We start from the raw sequence: 20,055 nt of genomic DNA on the forward strand, positions 1-20,055 counted from the left end.
ATGCAAAACGACATTCATATCGATGCAATTATAATCCCCGTCGGCCGATCTCCTGAGTATTTTACCAACGCCACTGTTTGTTGCGAGAGCCATCACCTTTTGATTGACAGTTCGATCGTTGAATTCATTAAACGTCTGCGGAGAATCGTATAAAATATTGAATATCGAATTTATTACCCGGTGCGTCAAGTGTCTCGTCGGATTTATACGCTGGGTGCCAGCAATTAATTCTGGTCAGCTCCCGTTTCGATTAACTTTGTCGCAATATTTCATAATAATTGCACACCTTCGTATAGAGGAGCATCGAAGCAGCGAAAGAGTGATAAAAAATGTAACTTTCTAACGAAGGCGCAGGATCCATTATTCGAGGAAACGTACGGTTAAAAAATGTTGGACGATATATTCGAAATTTTGTCGTACGTACCGAGAACACTGTAGAATGTTGTTTACGGAAGTGTAGGTGTTCCCTAACGAACGAAAAACGAGCCGATAGGTGTAAAATAGAACTCGAACGAAGTTACACGTAACGGTGGATTCCCAAGACGGTTGCTTAACTTTTCTTCGGAAGCAGAGGATAGTTGAAACCTTGTTAAAATGTAGCAAGAACGATGAAAAGTACTGTCCACTGTTTCCGTGAAAGTTCCAACTCCGTGGAGATGTTCTCGCGACACATACTTATGCGAAAAGACACGCTTCGCGGAAACTCGAAGCGCTTCGGTATTCACGCGAAGCGAATTCCGTGATTCGAGAAAGAGTTTCTCTGATTCCCAGCATTCATTAGCTGGAGGATATTACAGTGTACAATTATCGCGGACCTATTGAACCTGACTTTCCCCTAACCTCGCTCAGGTCGTCCTCAACCTATTCAATCCGCGTAAAAACGTCCTGTTCGATTGCAATCGAGGCTGAAGATGAAACCTGCCGCGACTACGTCGATTTATTCGTTTTGGAAAATTTCGTGTATTCGATTGTTTCGCGTTTCGATGGCCCGTCGTGTAAATTTTCATTGTCGAACGTTCGCCATTTGTTGAATTATAACCCCGTCATCGAACCGGATGACCCGTATCAAGCGTCTCGATATAAATCCTCACGGACGTTTCTTTCTTCGTATCGTAAACCCGGAGCGGAATTTCACGTATAAACCGGGGAAAGTCGATACATCTGTGACGAAATTTATGGGGTTGGCTGTGTTCGTCCGGCTCGGACTCGATCAGCCGCTACGTCGACTTATACAACCTTCGAAACGCTGACAAAAGAAATTGCAGTGAAAAGTTATGGACGACTTTAAGACACTTTAGAGCAATGCTTTCAGCTCGTGTGTGCACTTCGCGCGACGGAACTTCGAAACTTGATTCCGTTCGATCGTGTAAACCGATTCATCGAGTTTCGATACCGACACCGAACAACTTGGAGTGTATTCCAGAATCAATCCAGACTTTCGGAACTGCAGACGTCTCTTCGTATCTATAAATAATAATTGATCGTGCGTAATTCATTAGCATTTTACAGAGAGATATCGGTAGATCGAAAGATTAGATCATTCGTGAATTATCCGCTTATTGGTTAACGAAATGAATGTATAATAATTCGGAACGAGAATTCTGATTTATTTGAATAATTACAATCATGAATAATTATCAATGCGAATGTTGCACGTGTAATCATTCCGAAAGATATTTTCAATAATTTATATACTTAATCGTTCGTCAGGATTATTATTCAAAATTAATATCGATTCCTGTTATTAAGGTATTAAGAGAAGGTATACGAAATATTTTAATTTTTAAGAGCAGAATCTATATTTCGGTTTTGAAGTAATCAGAAATTATACAAATATCTATACCATGTGTCAGATAATTTTATCGATAGCGTAAAATATAGTTTCTCGTATTATACAGATGAGGTGTATATACTTCGTTTACGAAATCTCCATTCGAAATAACCTCGATCCAGTGATATCTCTCTATGAAATTTTATCGATAACTTCGACAGTACCCTTCAAACATCGTACACTAGATTATCATCGATAGCTTTCGAAATAAATCCGTCTATAGATAAATACGAGTCACCCTGTATAAACGTTTCCCCACAAATACCTTCGCAACCTTCTTTAAAAATCCGAAACGCGTCGTCATTCTCACAAAAAACAAGATGTCGATTCTCCACACTCCTGACTCCTTGCGCAAACCACATCGAATCAACGTAAAACCAAACACGAACACATACACGATCAGTCTCAAGAGACTCTAAGTGATCCCCGGTGAAGCCCAGTATCTACATCTCTACCAGTACGTATACCACTCTGAATACAATAGAGTTTACCAGTACGCGTACCAGTACAGAGACGTAGACTCCCTGTGTATCACCTCGCTAGAGCAAATCTCGAGAATCGTCGAAACGAACGACAAAGACACAAGTGCGTGTATCAGTCGGAGAGTATGTCCAGGTAGTCCTTGAGCGACACCGGGATCTGGAGAGTCTGTATCCCATGAGGCAGAGCCCAATTCTCGAAGAGTATACCTCTGATGCGACAACGACACAGGTGTCTCAATTCGGGTGGGTTCAGTCCGCTCCTCTCGGGTGGCACCAGTTTCCTTTCCACCAGGTTTGGGTACTGTTCGTAGAGGGAGACGCTGAAGACACCGCTCTGATCGGCTATGTGAGTGGGCGTCCTCACGAAACAGGTGGTCACGGTTCTCAACACCAATCTGAGACACAAGAGCAGGTGTTCCGGGTAGACGATCTCCTGTTGGCCTGGCTGAGCGTCGTACTCGCTCAGCCTCGTGAGAAGCATCTCCAATGGAGAGGGAGCAAGGTTCTCAGCCTCCACGGAGGCTCCGTAACGCAGCATTACGAGAAGTATATCCGGTGAACCGTGTTGGATGGCCACCCTCAAGGGCCACGCCTGACCATAGGATTCCATGGGTACGTCGATCAGGCGTCTCTTCTTCGCGGAAGCCTCGCACCTGTACTCGAGGCGTCCGACCGTTGCGTGATGGAGGAAGTACATCAACGCGTGGATGTTCTCCTCGCGGTCCTCGAAGTCGCTCTTCCAACCGGAGAGGAAGTGGGTCACCCGTGTGCCAAAGATGGCGCCCACCAGTATACGCTCGAACGTTTTCTCGCAGTAAAAGATGTCGTTGAGCAGCCGCGAGACGATCTCGTTGTTCTCCAGGTTCCAATCGTAGCAGAGCTTCGCCGCCACGTACAGAACGTTGTGGAACTTGCCCAGCATGCAAACGTAACCGTTCTCCATCATCGCGATGTTGTGGTAACGCAAGGCGGACATCACTATCCTCTCGCAGACGTCCTGCTTATCCAGGTTCTCCGCTGTAAATTGAACACAATTTGTATATCTAGGATCGTTTGATTTTATCGATAGATAGTAGAGATCTATAGCGATTCCCAGTTTGGAGCAATTCTATACCCCGGATTCGTGAACTGAAATACTTCCCATCTGTTTTTATTGTGTTTCATTTTGTAGAATTGTAGGTAGTTCGGTACGGCTAGATTCTGTTGCTTGAATGCGGGAACTATTGTACGAGTGGACGGTGAATTATTGAATTGTTAGAATTTAATTCGATTATAAATTCTTGGAACTCGATGCAATTAACGTAGTGGAAGTTCCTGAACTTGCAAACTCTACGAGGGACGTACAGTAATTATTGTCATTGATGTAGATGATCAAAAATTGATCTTTTTTGTTCAAAATTTATACGATCTACCTACTTTGAATAATCTACTATTTATCGTTCTACTATTGTTCAACTCTGAATACAAAAATTACGTTACTCTCTTTCTAGATACGTTAAAGAAAATATCGTGGAATTCTACGTGTTTTCGAACCACGGAGAAGTTCCCCGAGATATCGAGGACGAGAATAGAAACGTGTATATCGACAGCTTCGGGCATTTCTTCCAATGTTTTGAAATTTTACTAACCAATATCAGGAGAATTGTTCGCGATGGAAGACCGATACGTTTCAGGGTTCGGTTTCTCGACATCGCCGTCTCGCGCCGTAAATTGAAAATAAGAAAACGAAAAAGTTTACGGAATTTGAAACAGGGTAGCGTGTAACACCTACACGGGTGAATCGAAGGGGAAACGAAGTCTATGGGCCCATGAAAACGTACGACGAGACGTCGGTACGTGTTCGACGATAACGGAATGCGAACGTACGCGTACAACCGTGTAGATCGGTCGACGACATAGACGACTTTTTCTTTCGCGATACTTTCGATCGCGCCGTTTTACATAATTTTTTTAAAGAAAGCAAAATCATACGGGACGACGATGCACAAGGTTTCTCCCGCGTATAACATTACACGGTGATCACTTTCCTTCCGCTATTCCCGATCGAGTCACTTTCATGGTCGCACAATAGAATTTCTAGCGGGTCGCTGGACGAACCTGGCGGCCACTGAATCGGAAAAATCTATACAAGCGCGTCGAAACTGCCCCGGAACTTCAATCCGAGCCGTCCGCTTCCCGAAACCCCATTATCTCCACGGTGAGCGCGTATATTCTCCAACGATCGATAATTTTCGATTTCTCATCATTTCCAGCGCGCAGTAAATTGAACTTGATAGCCGATTCGAGCAATCCTTTAAGCATTGAATATTCCTTCAAAATGTCTAGAAAGGATACGAAACGTCTACAATTATTTAACGAAAAGAAAACGAAATTGTACGGCAAGTGAGAAAGGAGTTGAACACAGAGCGAGGTTTCCTAATTTAATCCAATTTATGAACTAACTATGGATCTCGGATAACGTACGAACGAACTAAATTCAATGAACACTATAAAATGCGAGATCGTACGAGAATCCTCAGTGTCTTATTTCACGACGAAATCACGCCAAATGAGAAACTCGGAAAATACAGAGAAGGATTACTCGGATTGTTCGGCAGACTTGCCCCGTTTATTGCGATACGATGCTACATTTCTTTCAAAAGAAGATTAAATTCGAAGCTACTATATTAATATTTTATTCTCGGTGGAAATCATTCTCCTTCTGTATTTCCTTTTCATTTCATATCGTTTAATAGTACAATGAGACAATTGACAACAATACGATAAAACGATCTCGTGTTTTGTATCCCCGCGTAACGTTCTTCGGAGTGATCGTAAGGTGAACTAATTAAGTCACTCTTCTCTTGCTTCCGTTGATGTTGCACACGCGCGAACCGTTCGATTTTAATCGCAGAAAAATTTAACCTTTACCTTACGTAACTATCTAATCTCGTCTTTTTTTTTCTCTCGTAATTGTAGATGTACCGTATCACCGAGGACGTCTCGAATAAATCTTGGACGCCCCGAGGGATTGCTCGAACGTAGTTAAACAAACTGTTAACTTTAATTTTGTAATCCGTCTCGATCGTTCGGGGCGCGCGCGAGCCATAAAAGGCGGGGATTTCGTAAGCGGGAGATTATTACCTTTCGCGCAGCTATTTATCACGTCCGAGAAGTAGCCGACCAGCTCGCGACGTTTGTATCGCGAGGCCAGGCAACTGCGCTCCATTTCAGAGAACAGCTTGTCGAAGTAGCAGTCTATCAACACTTCCATCTCCTCTGAATCGGATAGAAACGTTCGGGGCGAGCGACATGCACTAATTTCGCGTCGTGAACGATCTCGTCGGGACGAGTCAGCGAACCGTTGTTGTTCACCAACGAATAGGCTGGGCCACCAGGAACAACCAGAGGGAGTAAACCAGGGAGGGTTAATTCGATTAGACTTTAAATAAGTATTTCGATGGCTTCTCTGCGCGTCCCCTTCGCGGGGTGCACGATAAGTGTTACGAGTTCGTGTCGCGACCACGATAAATACTTCCACCCTGTATCGAAGATATACTAGCTATTTTCACAGAGTTACGCGGAGGATCGACGAGCTCCTTTCGGAAAAAAAAAACAAATTTTCAACGTGTCACGTGAAATGTCCACAACGCACGGTTTAACGAGTAACATGGAACTCGACGAAAATAAAGAACTGGTTCGCGAATAATTCTCGCTCCATTCGTAGGACGAGTAAAAAGTTTCTCACGAATACTAGACCCATACCTAATTAGGTGGCGGACGATTTTCAGGGTCCAGTGAATTTTTAACATCGCAGCTGCGGCACTGAATCGCGCGTTCAGCGTGCAGACACGCAGATTTTAACGCGAGTGAGCTCTTAACGAATAGTCTGACTTTATTTTGGGAGGCCATTGCGTTTGGGGGCATCCGTCGTTCCGAGTGAAATTATTCGACGAAGTGCGACGCGATGCTGAATTGTCTGTCATTCTACAGAACGAAATATACAGGGTGTATATTTGTACAATAGGTTAGAAAAATTTTCAAAGCATTTTGTACAGTACTCATTACTTATTGTCGAAAAATACTCGATTTCTACGACAGGTTTGAGTTTGGAATTATTTTTGCGATTAAAATTAGTTTCTTCGGTTCAAATGCTCTGAATTAATTTTAGAGGAACTCTAATTAAATTCAACTTTGAGTTGTTGTACGTACTTTGACGCCTTGGGGTTGATTAAAGGTACTTTTTTGTTATACGATGAAAAAGCATCTTTGGTTTAAAATAGACCGGCTAGAAGCACTAGGTCTGTCAGAGTTAATTATGAGCGCTCATAATAAGCAACTTCTATCTAGGGCGAGGCACTTAATATAGGCAACCTGAAGAACTCCTTTATTTTTAGGCACGGGGAGGAATGTTTCGCAAAAAGTTAATCGATTTTAAAGGGAACAATGCACCGTGTTAATTTTTTTTTTATCTCCGAGCGATTAAGTCGCTCCAAGGTCATCGGACGGGAGAGGTCATCGAAGGTATTTCAAGGTTATTAACAATCAAGGTCGTTAACTTTTTTTCGTCTTTAATTACATATTTTTTTACTTATCCTTTAATAGAGACTCTTACGACGAATATAATGGTCACCAGTACTTGCAAATTGTCTGCAAGAGGAAAATTGCAAATCATGTTGGTATCGGTGCCTAGATATTCACAATGGGATAAAACATTGGTGTACGTACTGTAGAAAAGCAGCACAGTCTTTCAAACTGTCGCTCAATTATCCTTACCACTTTGACCACAACTCGCAATACCAGTTCCTGAAACACCTACCTACCTCTCTAACTGTAAATTTAAATTCGTTCTCGCGTCGACAATCTAATAAGATTTTTCCTTGTTTGTCGCAGGTACCTATGTATGCCTGAGAACCAGGATCCACAGTTTCTGCTCGAATACAGGGGACCTGTGACCATGAAGGGCAAGTCGGAACCCATGAACGTCTGGTTCTTGTCCAGAGAGACGGAACTAGTTGGTTAAGAAACGGTCTAAATAATTACCATCATCGTAGCAATACTTTCGACATTCCGCACTTGCTCTTCGTACGTTCAGCATATTGCGTAGCGGATAAGATTTTTACGATTCTAATAGTCCATGTACGACTACACAATCTATGGAAGACGTCTTTCTAAATGTAAACGCAATTTAACTCTAAGATGATCCGCTGCCGCGAGTCCAACTCGCGGGATAATTTAAAACCATTACAATCTCTTAGGTGTCTTCGCTTCGACTTCTGGAGTCACTCAAAACTCTCGCACAGTTACGGAGTTTTTTCTTTTTTTTTTCGAAATTGAATCGAACGAATTTCATCCGAAAATATAAATTTCGTTGGGTTACGTTTGTCAACATTACACAACGAACAATCGAACCACCACGATGCCCAAAGAAGCGCACGACAAAAGTAATCGACTGCTCAGATCAACCGATGTTGCACGAAGACAGTGAAAAGTACTTTCGAAAGGTATCTTACAAGCAGTGAAATTAAGTGAATCGTCTATTTTTACTTTCAAATACCGAACCGATGAGTAGCACGTAACAGTTTGTCCCTGTCGTTTAGTCTTCGTGTTTATTGTCTTCCTACTGTTCGACGTAACAGAGACGAGGATGCGTAGTCGTTACGAACATCGTATTATCCACGATCGTCTCTAGAACAGCGATCTAAGACGATAAATAAACGATGGTAACGGATAAAAGAAAATACGATGTACGCGAACTGGAAATGATATTGTCATCGGGAAACGACGAACAAGTAGAATTTAATTATCCTCGCTCGATGTGACTTGTAACCGACTAAACGTCCTCGTCGTTGTTCACGAAGAACGCACGATCACCCGCTGTATTTGAACGGAATAATTTACACCCGGCGGGGCAGTCGATAATCGGAGGAAGCATAGTTCGTTTCAGCGAATAATAATTTACAATCGCGAACGAGAGTCCAGAAGTCCTCCTAGGCTCAAGCCGCGTCCACGAAACGACTCCTTTCGCGTTCCCGACATCGCGACGTGTTTACCAATTGTAAATGTAAGAGGCAATCAAATATAAGTGTCACTGATACGACCGTGGGTCGCTCGGAGATACGCAGAGTTTCATTTCCCGTTGAAGCCGCGCGCGGCGCCACCGTCGACGGCTCGTTGACGACCGACGGAGGTCGCAAGTGTGAAATAACCTCACCCTTAAGTGAGAAAAAAAAACAAAAAATAAAAAAAATAAGAAAAAGAGGAACGAGCATGACCAGACAGAGCTCGATGGAATGCTGGACGCTGAAAGGTGTAACGGAACCTGTTCTACTCCCAGCGCGTCCCACGCACGTCGCAAGGTCAATACATCGAGCCTCGCGCACAACACGATCCCCTGATACGGCACAGATTCCAACAATCATTTTTCCTTACTTTCTGCCGGGGAATATCTCAATGTACGACTTACCTTACGAGAGTAATATTTCATGCTTGTTAGGGACCAGTTGCCTGTCCTGGTTCTCCGCTACGAGACAGACGGTACACCCAGATAGTACGACAATCTCGGTGAATAATTGATCGGAAACAAGTTGAATTTCCCGCCGTTGCTCCCGGAATAGGAAACGTTCCGCCAATGGAAAAACGATTTCCCTTTTTTCTTCTCTTATCCGAGTGTTCTTATAAATCGTTGTTGTTGTCGAGCCGATATCTCGGTTGCTGTCGACTGTATCGAAAATTTTCACGAGTCGAGAAAGTTTTTAAATTTAATTTCCAAGAATTTCGGTCATGCGCAGTTTTGCTGTAAAAGCAACGGTGTGCGAGATATGGTACATTCGATGATTGGCGCTCCGAACGACTTTTCGTTTTTGTAAGAATTTTGCGACGTCGCGTTGCTTAGATATTTAAATCGAGTTTAGTTTGAATTCGAATTTCGGTGCAATTGTGAATTTCAATCGGATATTGTTTGAAATGAGAATGTTTGATTGATTTAGCAAATAGTGTGCAATAGCGGTGGTAATGGTAATAGATAGTAGCAGCGATGACACCGCGAAGTTAATATGTTGAGACAAAATAAACTGGCCATTCAAGGTCACCTCGGTCACTGTAAATTACACCAAGCACGGCTCTTATTTCCATGTCTTGGCTTTCCGTTTGAGAGGCAGACAGCGCGTCTTTGGGTTTCGTTAAGCGACTATCGACCAACACTGTGGTGGCCTAAGCAATATGGTGAGTATATTCTCGGTGGCCTTGAGCGATTAACTTTCTTCCTACCACAGTAGAACTCGGCATACTTAGCAGACACTATCCCTGTCACTGTTCAAAATTAAATAAGTCTGCGACGAATGCGACGGAAATACTTTACACTAGTTGTATTATCCATCGTAATGCGAGCTCGTAAATATCCTACGAACGCAAAAATGATTATTATTTAACGACACACGATTTCGTTTTATTTTTCAGGGCACGAATAAATAGAAACCTCCTGCTATTCACTCTCGCGAGGTATCAAAGGCGAGAACAATTGGATCGATATCTCGATACCTACCGATCCTATCGAAAACATGTATAGAACGAAAAAGATTGAAAATTTAATTTCCAACAATTATTGTTATGTACGTTCGTCCTGTAAAACTCGCGACAAACGAGATATCGTGTACTTTACGATCAGCGCCCCGCGCAACTCCCTCTCTAGTCGTGAATTTTGCAAGAATTTTACGATCTCGTGTAACTTAAATTTGAAGCCGGGCTACCCTATGGACATTCTCCAAGTTTCATCGCGATTGCTCCAGCCGTTTTCCCGTAACGCGGTAATAAACAAGCAGATATACAGGACAGCGCTTTATTTACACAGATCGATTAAACAAGTATGTGTATCGGTCTGAAACGTATAGATTCGCTCGTTCGATACAGTAAAGAATTGTTCGAATAAATTCACGTTGAATTTTCACGAGCACGTTACTTTACAACGTAAAACTCGGTGCGTCGTTTCGTGTCAGCGAGTCGGGCAGTCGTAAAAATCGTTTCTCATTTTCCGGAACTTTTACTTCGGGGCGACTGAAAAAATTACGCACCGATGTGTACGCGTACGTGTGTGTCCACGTACACGTGTCCAGGTATCGGTTCCCCGACGTGTACGTACGATAACGTACGATACGTGCGCGCACGAAACGAGACGAAAAAAGAAACGAGAATTCCCAGGAGTTTATTACGGTTTCCTAGACACGCTTGTTGCATGTTATTTTAACTGTTTATAATGTTGCTTATTCAATCGCATGCCGCGGTAAGTGGTATGCTGAATACAGGTTTCGCGTCGTGGAAAGAAAGGCGAACACCACCCGACTGGTTCACCGGGTGAGGTATGTGGAAAATAAGGCCAAATAATAAAGAGTAAAAGAAACATCCGAGAGTGTGGGATCAACCGATCGATGCCAATGGTGGTAGGAGGGGGAGGGAGAGACTCGTGAAACGGTGATTTGCATCGAGAACGACCGGAATCCACTGGTGGATCTGGAATTTTCCGGGAAACGAATCGAACGCTTGACGTTATTTTTCCTTTTTTTTTCTTTTCGTTTTTCTTTTTTTAAAATAAACGACGGTTATAAACTTCACACGAGGGTATAAAAACGTCGTGGCGCCAAACGTTTGAGACTAAATTAGGGATGAGAAGTCGCGCGTAACGAGGGTCAAATATCGACTGTCGATATTTACCGTGGGTATGGAAGTCCAGAATGTTCCCCCAGAACTACGATGGTACCCGTTCAGGGATAATATTTCCTCGTTGAAAAGCGACAGTTCTACCGTCGATTTCTACTTATTTGAATACGGATACTTATCCACCGCTACGTCCATTTACGGGTAAGCGAGGCGAATTAACCCGACACTCTTTTGCTTTCAAGCGACTGTTACTTATCGGGTAAAACAGCTGGCCGAGGAGATAAAATTGCCCCGGGGCAGTTTCCTCCGAGAATGTAGAATAATAACAATTAGATGGAACCGTAAGAGAAATTTGTGATAGTAATACGAGGAATCACGTACGGACTAATAACAACGCGATATAAAGGGAAAGAAATTGAAATGTATTATCACCGGTGTTACCATGAAGGTTGCAACAAGATTCGCGATAAATTTAGCATACTGCGAAACGAGCAGTTCGAAATAATTGAACGTAGGGCTTTGAATTTTAATTTTCCTGTTGCGCAAGGGTGGTGAGTATTCTTCTTCTTTTATCAAACGTCGGCAATAGGATTTACTTTCAAAAATTTCATACTAATCGTACCATCGATTGTACAATTCACTTCCATTTAAATTGATCAAAGTTTAGAGTTAAGTTAATTTTAAGTTATTTTACCATTTTATTCGTACATTTTTCTTTTATAATGAAACTTGCATTATTTAATTTCACGAGATTTCCTTTTCAAAGTTCTCGCAACATTTCTGTGACACTGACTGAACATGGAGCGTAATTCGGAGACCTTCCGAACCAAGGACTTGATTCCTCCAAGGAATGTTGCCTATGGGGAGATCGCTGAGCACCGAGAAGAAGTACAAACTGAATCCTCGTATGGCCTAGATTCATAAAAAAAGAAATAAATGGACAAGAATCTTGTCTATATTTATAAGAAGCTTATCGGAATGTTTTATCGTTCGAATTATGTATACTCCGCAAATTGGTGTCTCGAACAAGGGCATTTATTGCGGCACAATTTCTCTTAACGCCCGTTACAATTTAGTTTCCTTTCAAAGGCGGTATATTTGAAATGTGTGCCACAAGATTCGCTCGCTGCAAAGTATGATAAACTTTTTCGAAGGGAGTAAAAGTACTGACCGGTTAGAATTCAGTGATATACGAGGGTGTGACTGATAAAGATTTGTCCGACGGTATGAAAGTATCGACCAGCTCGCTTGGGTAAATGAACTCTCGCTAAAACAAGCGCAGTTCGGGCTGGGTTTCAATAGCAGGCAATACGAAACAAGAGACCGTTGCGGATTATTTAAATCGAAAGTTATCTACCAGCTTCGTGTGAAAAAGTTAGAAATAAATGGTATTAATCTGAATACGAAATCAATACAAAACGAGCAATCCACGTGCAAATCGTTCAGGGATTTCCTTAAGTGGTAAAAAATACATTTAATACGATGGTATTAAGAGATATTCGTAAATAGAGTGTATCTCGAATAGATATCATCGTGCTATTGATAAAATTTAATAGAAATACTGTTTGAAGAATAGCGGAAATAATAGAGCAATGTACATTAGCGTTATGAATATTTATCAATTGTGTAACAAGGATAATAGGGGAAGGTGATTACTCATTAAGTAATATCTCGTAATCATTTATTCTGCTTTAGCTGCATATTTCATACTTTTATTAAATTCTTACGTAAATAACGTTTCTTTCATGAGTCTCAAAAATATTTTAATTCCATGAACAGGATGCTGAACTTAACTTCAAGCTTTTCCTTTTTTCCATCCGGCACTGGTTGCCTGCCCAGAGGATGCACTTGCTAATGCATCTAAATATTAATCGTACTCAAAATAGCTTCAGTCTGCCAATTTAAATTTCACTGTTAATTAACTTAATTAAATAGTTCTTAACACAGCAGAGCACAAACATCGAAACACTTAGATCGATGCGCACGAAGTTCTCAAGGCTAAGTATATATGCAAAGAAGTTACGCTCGTTGCATATAGCATCAACCTTAGTTGACTGTACGTTTATTCTTCAGATGCGAATGACTGTACGTTTATTCTTAAAGATGCGCGTCACATTATGTGCACAAAATGTTTTCGCTAATTTTCATGCACGCAAGGTTCACGATAACAGTTAAGTTGAAAGTATTAGTCACCTTTTCTACCTTTCCAGAAGTTGTAGATACTTTCTGACCGTGCATACTAAAAGGAAGGAAATATTTTAATCGGTTATTCGAAAATGTACACGTACACGTAATGCTCAATTTTATTTAACAAGAGCACTCCTACGAAAGAACAATTTTCCTGTAGCCTCGATACTCCGAAAGGAAACAGGTTTCTTAAATAGAACATTCCGAATACATCCAAAAATGGGCAAGTAATAAGTGTTATGGAATACAAAACTTATTTCTAGTCCCATCGTACCGAAAAGAACTTATTTGACGTCAGGCATCGCTATAAAATTGTGTCTGGAATAAGCATTCAGAATTAAAATGGAACACCTTCCTGATCCACTTCGCAGACTCCTTTAACCCCACCCTCGATGCTTCCAGTTCTCACGTTGAACGGGAACCAATCGTCTAATCGGAGTTTCGCTACAAAATACAACAACCGAGCATCATCCGGCGAGAGATCCACTCCGGCTCGCCGTGAATTTATTAAGGAATTACACGCGTTCTGCTTTCCCGCAGCGGTAATTACACGGTCATTTGCAACGCTTATAGCTAATACGGTGAAACGGTAGGAAACAAAAGCGAATCGTTGCGCAACGTCTCGTACTTCCGACCGTTCTAGGAACGTGTCGGCGTGGTCTTACACACGGGAAGAAAATTCGCCAACTCGAGCCGTGTATCCTTGACACGTACCATTCGGGTAACCATTCACGAAGGTTCCACGGTCGCGAAGAAGTCGCCCGAAGCGTCCCGCGAGGCGAACGATCCGAGATGTTGGTGAAATTTCGGGGCAGGTGTACTTCGACAGGTAGACGAGATCGCGCGCGCGTGCACGCGCCCTCGCTACACAGACAGGGCTGCGTGCTTGTACACGAGAAAGCCGGTGAACGGTAAAGAACAGGTATTTAAATGAGAAACCGGATAGTCGGTTCTACCTGGCTCGGTAGAGGACGCCACGTCCTCCTCGGCAAGTGCTTACGTGCCAGACGACTTCCCAAGACCCGTTCTCGGCCCCCTCCATCTCGCCTTCTCTCCCCTCCCCCTTCGCGCGCGTCTTTCTCGCTTATTCATCGCCGTGCGCACGCTCGCCGCGCTCGTCCTTTCACTCGCTCGGTCGCCCGCTAACGCGTTCGCTTGTTCACTCGCACGTCCCCTTGGCTGCTTATTTACCTACTCGCTGGGCCTTATTCTTTCCGCTCGCTCCCTCATTCACTCGCGGTGCTCGGCCCGCGCGTTCGTTCCTCCATCTCGCTCGTTTTCATAACCCGTGGTCTGTCTCTCACTCGTGCTCGTGCTCGCGCGCTGGACCGATACCCCCACTCTCGCTCCCGCTCGCCGACGTCTCGCGCCGTTCCCTGTCCCCTGGCCCAAGGGTTACCCCCACTCTCCACAACGGACCAGCGACTCGACGTTCCCACTCCCTCTCGCGCCGTGCCCCGTCGCGAGGCCCAACTTGGGTCCCCACCTAGCCAACGAAACTGCATGAGTAAGTGTCAGAGGCACTCAGTACAGTTACTGACGGCCCGTACCGTGAACGATCGCCGTCGTCGACCCGTCGTCGCCGTCGTCGTCGTCGTCGTCGTCGTTGTTGTCACCCGTCGAACAGAGTCGAGTTCGTTTTACCATGCGCTGCTCTCGATAAACACATGCGGTTAGTAAGTGGCGGTACTCTGTATCTCGCTCTCCGGCTGTCTTCCATTCTCCGCTTTCGTTCTCTCATTTTTCTCTCTTTCCCTCTCTCTCTCTTTCTGTCTTTCTTTCTCGTTTTGTTTTCTCTCTTTCTCTAATTTCTCTCGTTTCCCGTCCCGTTCCAATCGTCTCGTCCCCGAGGACGGATTTTCTGTGACTCGCGTACACCAGCCGCGGATGTTCGCAGGTGTTTTGTATTCCGCGCGAATCGTACCTCTTTAAAAGACATCCCCCGAGTGCCCGTAAACGCGGCCGAGCGATCTTCGCGCCGGAACGATAACGATCCTCGCCGGGACCCAGTGTTTTCGCGTCGATCGGCCGATTAAATTACGCCGTTGCTTTTTCTTTCTATCTGGTGCGCCGACTCGGACTCGGAGAATAAAAAGAGTGAGAAGTCTATCGAGGGGGATCGACGTCTTTTCGATCGGGTACACGATACCCGGGACGGTGTTCGCAATATGTTTAGTCGAATGTCCGGTTTCCGTGGAAAAGATTTCGATTCGGTGTTCGAATTGCGATAGATCCTCGTTGACCGAACGCGTCTCTGTAACTGACGGTAGATATAATTACAGATTTCGAGTAATCCGGTTACGATCGGCGTCCGACGTCCGGTGACCTATTACCGATCCGGAAAGAAACAACTGAGAATTTGAAATTGTCGCAGCTTCGTAACGACTTGGTCAATCGCGGAGTATCCCCAATTAGAAATTTCAGTTGTCCAGAATTCTCGAAAGAGAGACAGAGCGAGAGAGAGAGCGAGAGCGAGCGAGCGAGCGAGCGAGAGAGAGAGAGAGAGAGAGAGAGAGAGAGAGAGAGAGAGAGAGAGAGAGAGAGAGAGAGAGAGAGAGAGCGTGTGGAAGGGACGGATAGAGAGGCAACGCTCGTTCGATTGATGGCCAGGTGTAGTTCGTCGAAGAAGTGACAGTGGTTTTCGAATGTGTATATGGACGAGGTCGCCACGATGACCGTTCCACCGACACTGTCGGCGAAGGCTCAGGCCCGGGATGCGAGTCAGGTTGCCCGACAGACTGTGTCAATCCGGACTGTTTCCAATCCCCCCACGTCCACTCTGAGCACAGGGGCCGGAGCAACGGTATTTGTCGGACTTGGCGCTCCTGGCGTCGATTCCGCGGCAGCCTGTAGGAGAAGAATCCCGGAAGTGCAATCCGCGAACGGCTACGGCAAGCAGAACAGCGTGAAGCCGGCGGCGCAGCACTCCCATAGCCAGCAACACCACCAGCAACACCACTATCATCATCAGCAGCAGCAGCAGCAACAGCAGCAGCAGCAGGCGGCTCATGTGGTGAAGATCAGGATCAATCCGGATGGTGACAGGAACGGAAGGGTGATATCCACCGTACGACTGACACTGGACGAGAACATCGGCCACGAAGCCGAGCAGGAGAACGGGATCGCGTGCGAACGTTCGAGCAAGCGTGACGGTGGTGTGGTCGTGAGTGCGACGAATCTGGTGAACGAGCACCGTTGTGGAAGTGCCGGTGAGGGCTGTGTGAGGATCAGTGTCGGCTGCGACGCCTACGAGCGCAACAACAACAACAACAACAACAACAACAACGAGAAACGTAACCGTAACAACGACGGAACAGAGAAAGACATGGTCCACCGCGATACATCGGACACCTTGAACACCTCCGTCGGTGATAACCGTTCGAGCGCCTGTTTCTACTACAACTCCTACCAGAGCCCGTTATCCGGTATGGTGATGTCCAGCGGACAGTGCTCGCCCAGCGACACCTTGGACAGCGGTACCTGCAGCGATCTCGACGGTACACCGCCACCGTTGCCCAAGAAGAAGAACGCGAGCACGGTACCATTGGCCAACGATCAGCACAAACGCACTGGAAGTCTCACCAGCAGCGGAGCGGAAGTGGACAGCGACGACAACGAGAGCAACATCAGCTGCGACTCTCTGAACGCTGGCGATCTTCACGAGCGCATCGTACCCAATGCCAACGGTAACGCCGTCGAAGCGGATCGGGAATCACCGGAGTACCGAGAGAACGATCGCTTCGAGGACGATCACTCGACGAACGACACCGTTCTCAGCCTGAACCGGCTCGACCTGTCGAACGACAACGAGGAACGACCGAACGAAGAAGGATCCTCGCCGTCTACAACGATCGCCACGGAACTCGAGTCGAATTCCTGCTCGACGAGCGCCTCGCCGAGCGTCTCGCCGTCACCGTCAGCTACATCGACCCTGTCGAAGGCGTCCTCGACGCCACGGATCAGGAGCCCGGACCCGGTGATCGAACAGAACGGAAAACCGTCGTCACCCGTGGTGAAGGAATGCACGTACGAGGAGAGGAAGCAGGAGCAGGAGAGGATAGAGCAGGAGTCCGTTGCCGCGGACGTAGACGCGAGCATCAATCCCATCACCGGCAAGAAGTACCTGTACGAGTACGACAGGTTCTACAAGTTCCACGTGAACGAACTGAAGGGCAACAATAAGGACACGAGCCGCGGAGTGGTGTTGGGGGATAAGGACACCGACGAGTGTTTTGCCGGTTACAAGATCCTCGATAAGGAAGCCATACGCAGTGCCAAGGGAACCGTGCGCGGTGTCAAGAACAGGGTACGCGCCGGCATCGCGACGTTCCTTCAGAAACCCTCCTCGCAGGTTGGTATTACTCGTATTCTGTTCACGGGCTACGTGGAATTCCTCTTGCGTGCCAATTAACGGACGATACCGGCCGCGGCGGAATGCTAAAGAGGTGTTACAGGGAAGCGAATGAAAAGTTTAAATTAACCGATGTTTATCGCCCGCCCGGGACGATGTTCGCCCGGAACGTTATCCGGCTAGAACCGCGACTTTGAGTACAGATAGAGGGAGGGGGACCGTGCGGGGGGATGGTAATAGGGAAGAGTTCAAAGAACGCTCGCCGTCGAAGGCTTTTCCCGTTCTTTCGTTTTCGATACTGTTGCATCGTAATGCAACGCGCCTCGCGGTAAACGAGGACGCGAGGGTGGTGAAAGGCATTACCGGGGAGGGTCGGAAGGGCACCGTGTTGAAAAATTTGCGAATCGATGGTCTAGATTTCACCGGAGACGTCGGCGCCGGTTTTCGCGATCGCGAACACCGTCTACGTATCGATCACCGGGCTCGAAAATATCGAATAATCGCGGTTCGATTTTTCTAACGGTCACGTGCGACGACGTGGTTCGTCAACGTCTCCATGTCCCAGTGTTTCTCAAACCCGAGAACAGCGACGTGGTTCTAGGAAGAGGGTACGGAGTAGGTTTGGTATTGTTATTGTTAAAGGTTTTTTTTTTTTTCTTTATATATGTACATGTGTGTTTATGGACTGTTGGGTATACAAACTCTTTTTCTACGATTTTACCAACGTCGACGAGAATCTTTCCGCTTCTTGATCGAAATTGGCAGCACGGGAAGCTTTTTATTCCACCATCCAAGGGAACGTACCCGAAGTTGGGTTTTACGATGGTATTTTTATCCGTGCTTCTTTCACCCTTACGTACTTTATAGCGTATAAATACTTGCATGCGTAATAGCATTTTTATCTGCGTGTACGTGTAAGTACGCGACTGCGCCAGATAGAAATGTTATTAAAAAGTTTAATCCGAATTACATTTTTATCCGTGTATGTATAAAAATACTATAAAAATGATATTGTCTCTGTATATGTATGCGTATAAACATACTATTGTAAAACTTAACCGCGGATACATTTTTTTTTATGTAGTGGAATAAAGAAAGCTTCCTTTGGTATTCTACTTTGACTAAAAACACCATTTGAAATACTTTCTATGGTTGGGTGTACAATCATGGAAAAAGAAAGTGGGAACTGAAAAGTTTGAAAGTTGTTTTATATAACATATTCATCGGTTTGCATTCTTCTTCTGGTAAAGGTAACAACAGATGGTAAATTTTACCGGACTTTTTGTTCGTAATGAGATAGTTTTATCCGAGGACCGAGTAACGAGGATGTTTTAATATCGTTCCGAACAAAAAATTTATTTATCCATATTAAAACAGTTCCAAGGGATTTTTCATTTGATTCCGTCGCTCCGGTATACAACGCAACAAAAAGTTTAAACTTAAAAATGAAACGAAACCGTGTAGTTGAAATAAAAATTGTTTAAACCTACATCTCTATTTTGAAACGGTTTCAAGATACATTGAAAATATTGGATTGTTCGGAAAATCATTTCGTTTTCCAAAATGGAGAATATATAATTTAATAAAATGTTTATACCCTCTAAAAAAGGATAAAAAATTCCCTGCAAATTTCATGGAAGTAACATTACAGTACTCGAAAACTTCGCGCGCAAACAAAAATAGCTCTACGTATAGTTCCGTGACTCGTTATCCGAATAATAATCAATTCCGCGTCGTCACTCTGTACCCAAGAACCGTCTCTGCAGACGGCAAACATTTAAGCGTGACTGCAATCGAAAAACCCGGTACGAATAAAAACGTTGCATTTTTTCGGGCAGATCTCTTACGAAAAACTTGGCGAGGTAAAAAAGCTGCAACAAGACGGAACGAACCGTGAAACGGTCGCCCGTGACCAATCAGCGACGCGCATTGAACATCGACGCGCAGGACTACCGAGCGCGTCGATTTGTTATGCAAATCAGCCGGCCGACACCGCGACGGCCTGACGAGCGTTTCAAACAGGGTGGAAATCGAATGGCGCGAAAAACGGTTAGGAGAATCTGTCGTCGCGTGGTAGCGCGATGGTAACCCTTCACGCGTTGCCCGATACACTCGACACTCGACCGCGTCGAGAGACAGGGACGCGAAAAGCGTTAGATTTACAGTTAGATCACCTCGTCGTCCACGGGTGACCAGTTTGGGATCCGACGTTGACTGACATCGATCGATGACGCGTAGCGCTGTCCGGCTCGTGCGTCCCCGTGTGGTCTCCCCACTCCTTCGTCCCGGTGCTGCAAGGTTTCCGGTGTTGCCATGCGAGCGCGTCCTGCATAGACACGCGTGCTCGCGCTCGCGCACGCCATGCGAATCGTAGCGTCGCGTCGCGTCGATGCAGAACAGATCGACGTAACGGTAGATCCGATAAAGCGATATCACGGCAACGTGCGAGAGAGCGTGCTCGTTGTCCCTAGTTGTAAACCGGTCTTCCACCTCTGTTCCCGCGTATTTTACCTCCGTATGTGCTCTCCTGCCCCCACCACCGGTCCCTCGTGTCGCTGGATTTTTCATCGTTC

The 20,055-nt window shown here is 45.2% G+C and overlaps 3 protein-coding genes and 1 long non-coding RNA gene across 4 annotated transcripts in view; 3 read left to right on the forward strand and 1 right to left on the reverse strand.

The window, feature by feature from the left end:
• Gycbeta100b (guanylate cyclase soluble subunit beta-1-like) overlaps positions 1 to 8,410 on the forward strand; it is a 41,847-nt gene extending 33,437 nt beyond the window's left edge. Inside the window, exon 14 of the mRNA XM_076323139.1 lies at positions 7,186 to 8,410. Coding sequence (XP_076179254.1) covers positions 7,186 to 7,315 — 130 coding nt within the window. The 3' untranslated portion in view covers positions 7,316 to 8,410. The remainder of the gene's footprint in view (positions 1 to 7,185) is intronic.
• Positions 1,768 to 5,655, reverse strand: Stops (SOCS domain-containing protein stops). The gene is made up of 2 exons (XM_076323155.1): positions 5,437 to 5,655; positions 1,768 to 3,330 (listed from the first exon to the last, which is right to left on the reverse strand). The coding sequence occupies exons 1-2, from the start codon at positions 5,564 to 5,566 to the stop codon at positions 2,426 to 2,428; spliced, it is 1,035 nt and encodes a 344-aa protein (XP_076179270.1). The 5' UTR covers positions 5,567 to 5,655; the 3' UTR covers positions 1,768 to 2,425.
• A 937-nt stretch (positions 8,411 to 9,347) lies between the features above and the next one.
• LOC143152724 (uncharacterized) lies at positions 9,348 to 10,099 on the forward strand. The gene is made up of 2 exons (XR_012993627.1): positions 9,348 to 9,516; positions 9,751 to 10,099. It is a non-coding gene; the product is annotated as an uncharacterized LOC143152724 (long non-coding RNA).
• Positions 10,100 to 14,663: 4,564 nt separating this feature from the next.
• LOC143152696 (uncharacterized) overlaps positions 14,664 to 20,055 on the forward strand; it is a 51,633-nt gene continuing 46,241 nt past the window's right edge. Inside the window, exons 1-2 of the mRNA XM_076323078.1 lie at positions 14,664 to 14,803; positions 15,742 to 17,482. Of these exons, the coding sequence (XP_076179193.1) occupies positions 15,785 to 17,482 (1,698 nt within the window). The 5' untranslated portion in view covers positions 14,664 to 14,803; positions 15,742 to 15,784. The remainder of the gene's footprint in view (positions 14,804 to 15,741; positions 17,483 to 20,055) is intronic.

This window comes from Ptiloglossa arizonensis, chromosome 11 (genome assembly GCF_051014685.1).
Source record: "Ptiloglossa arizonensis isolate GNS036 chromosome 11, iyPtiAriz1_principal, whole genome shotgun sequence".
NCBI lineage: Eukaryota > Metazoa > Arthropoda > Insecta > Hymenoptera > Colletidae > Ptiloglossa > Ptiloglossa arizonensis.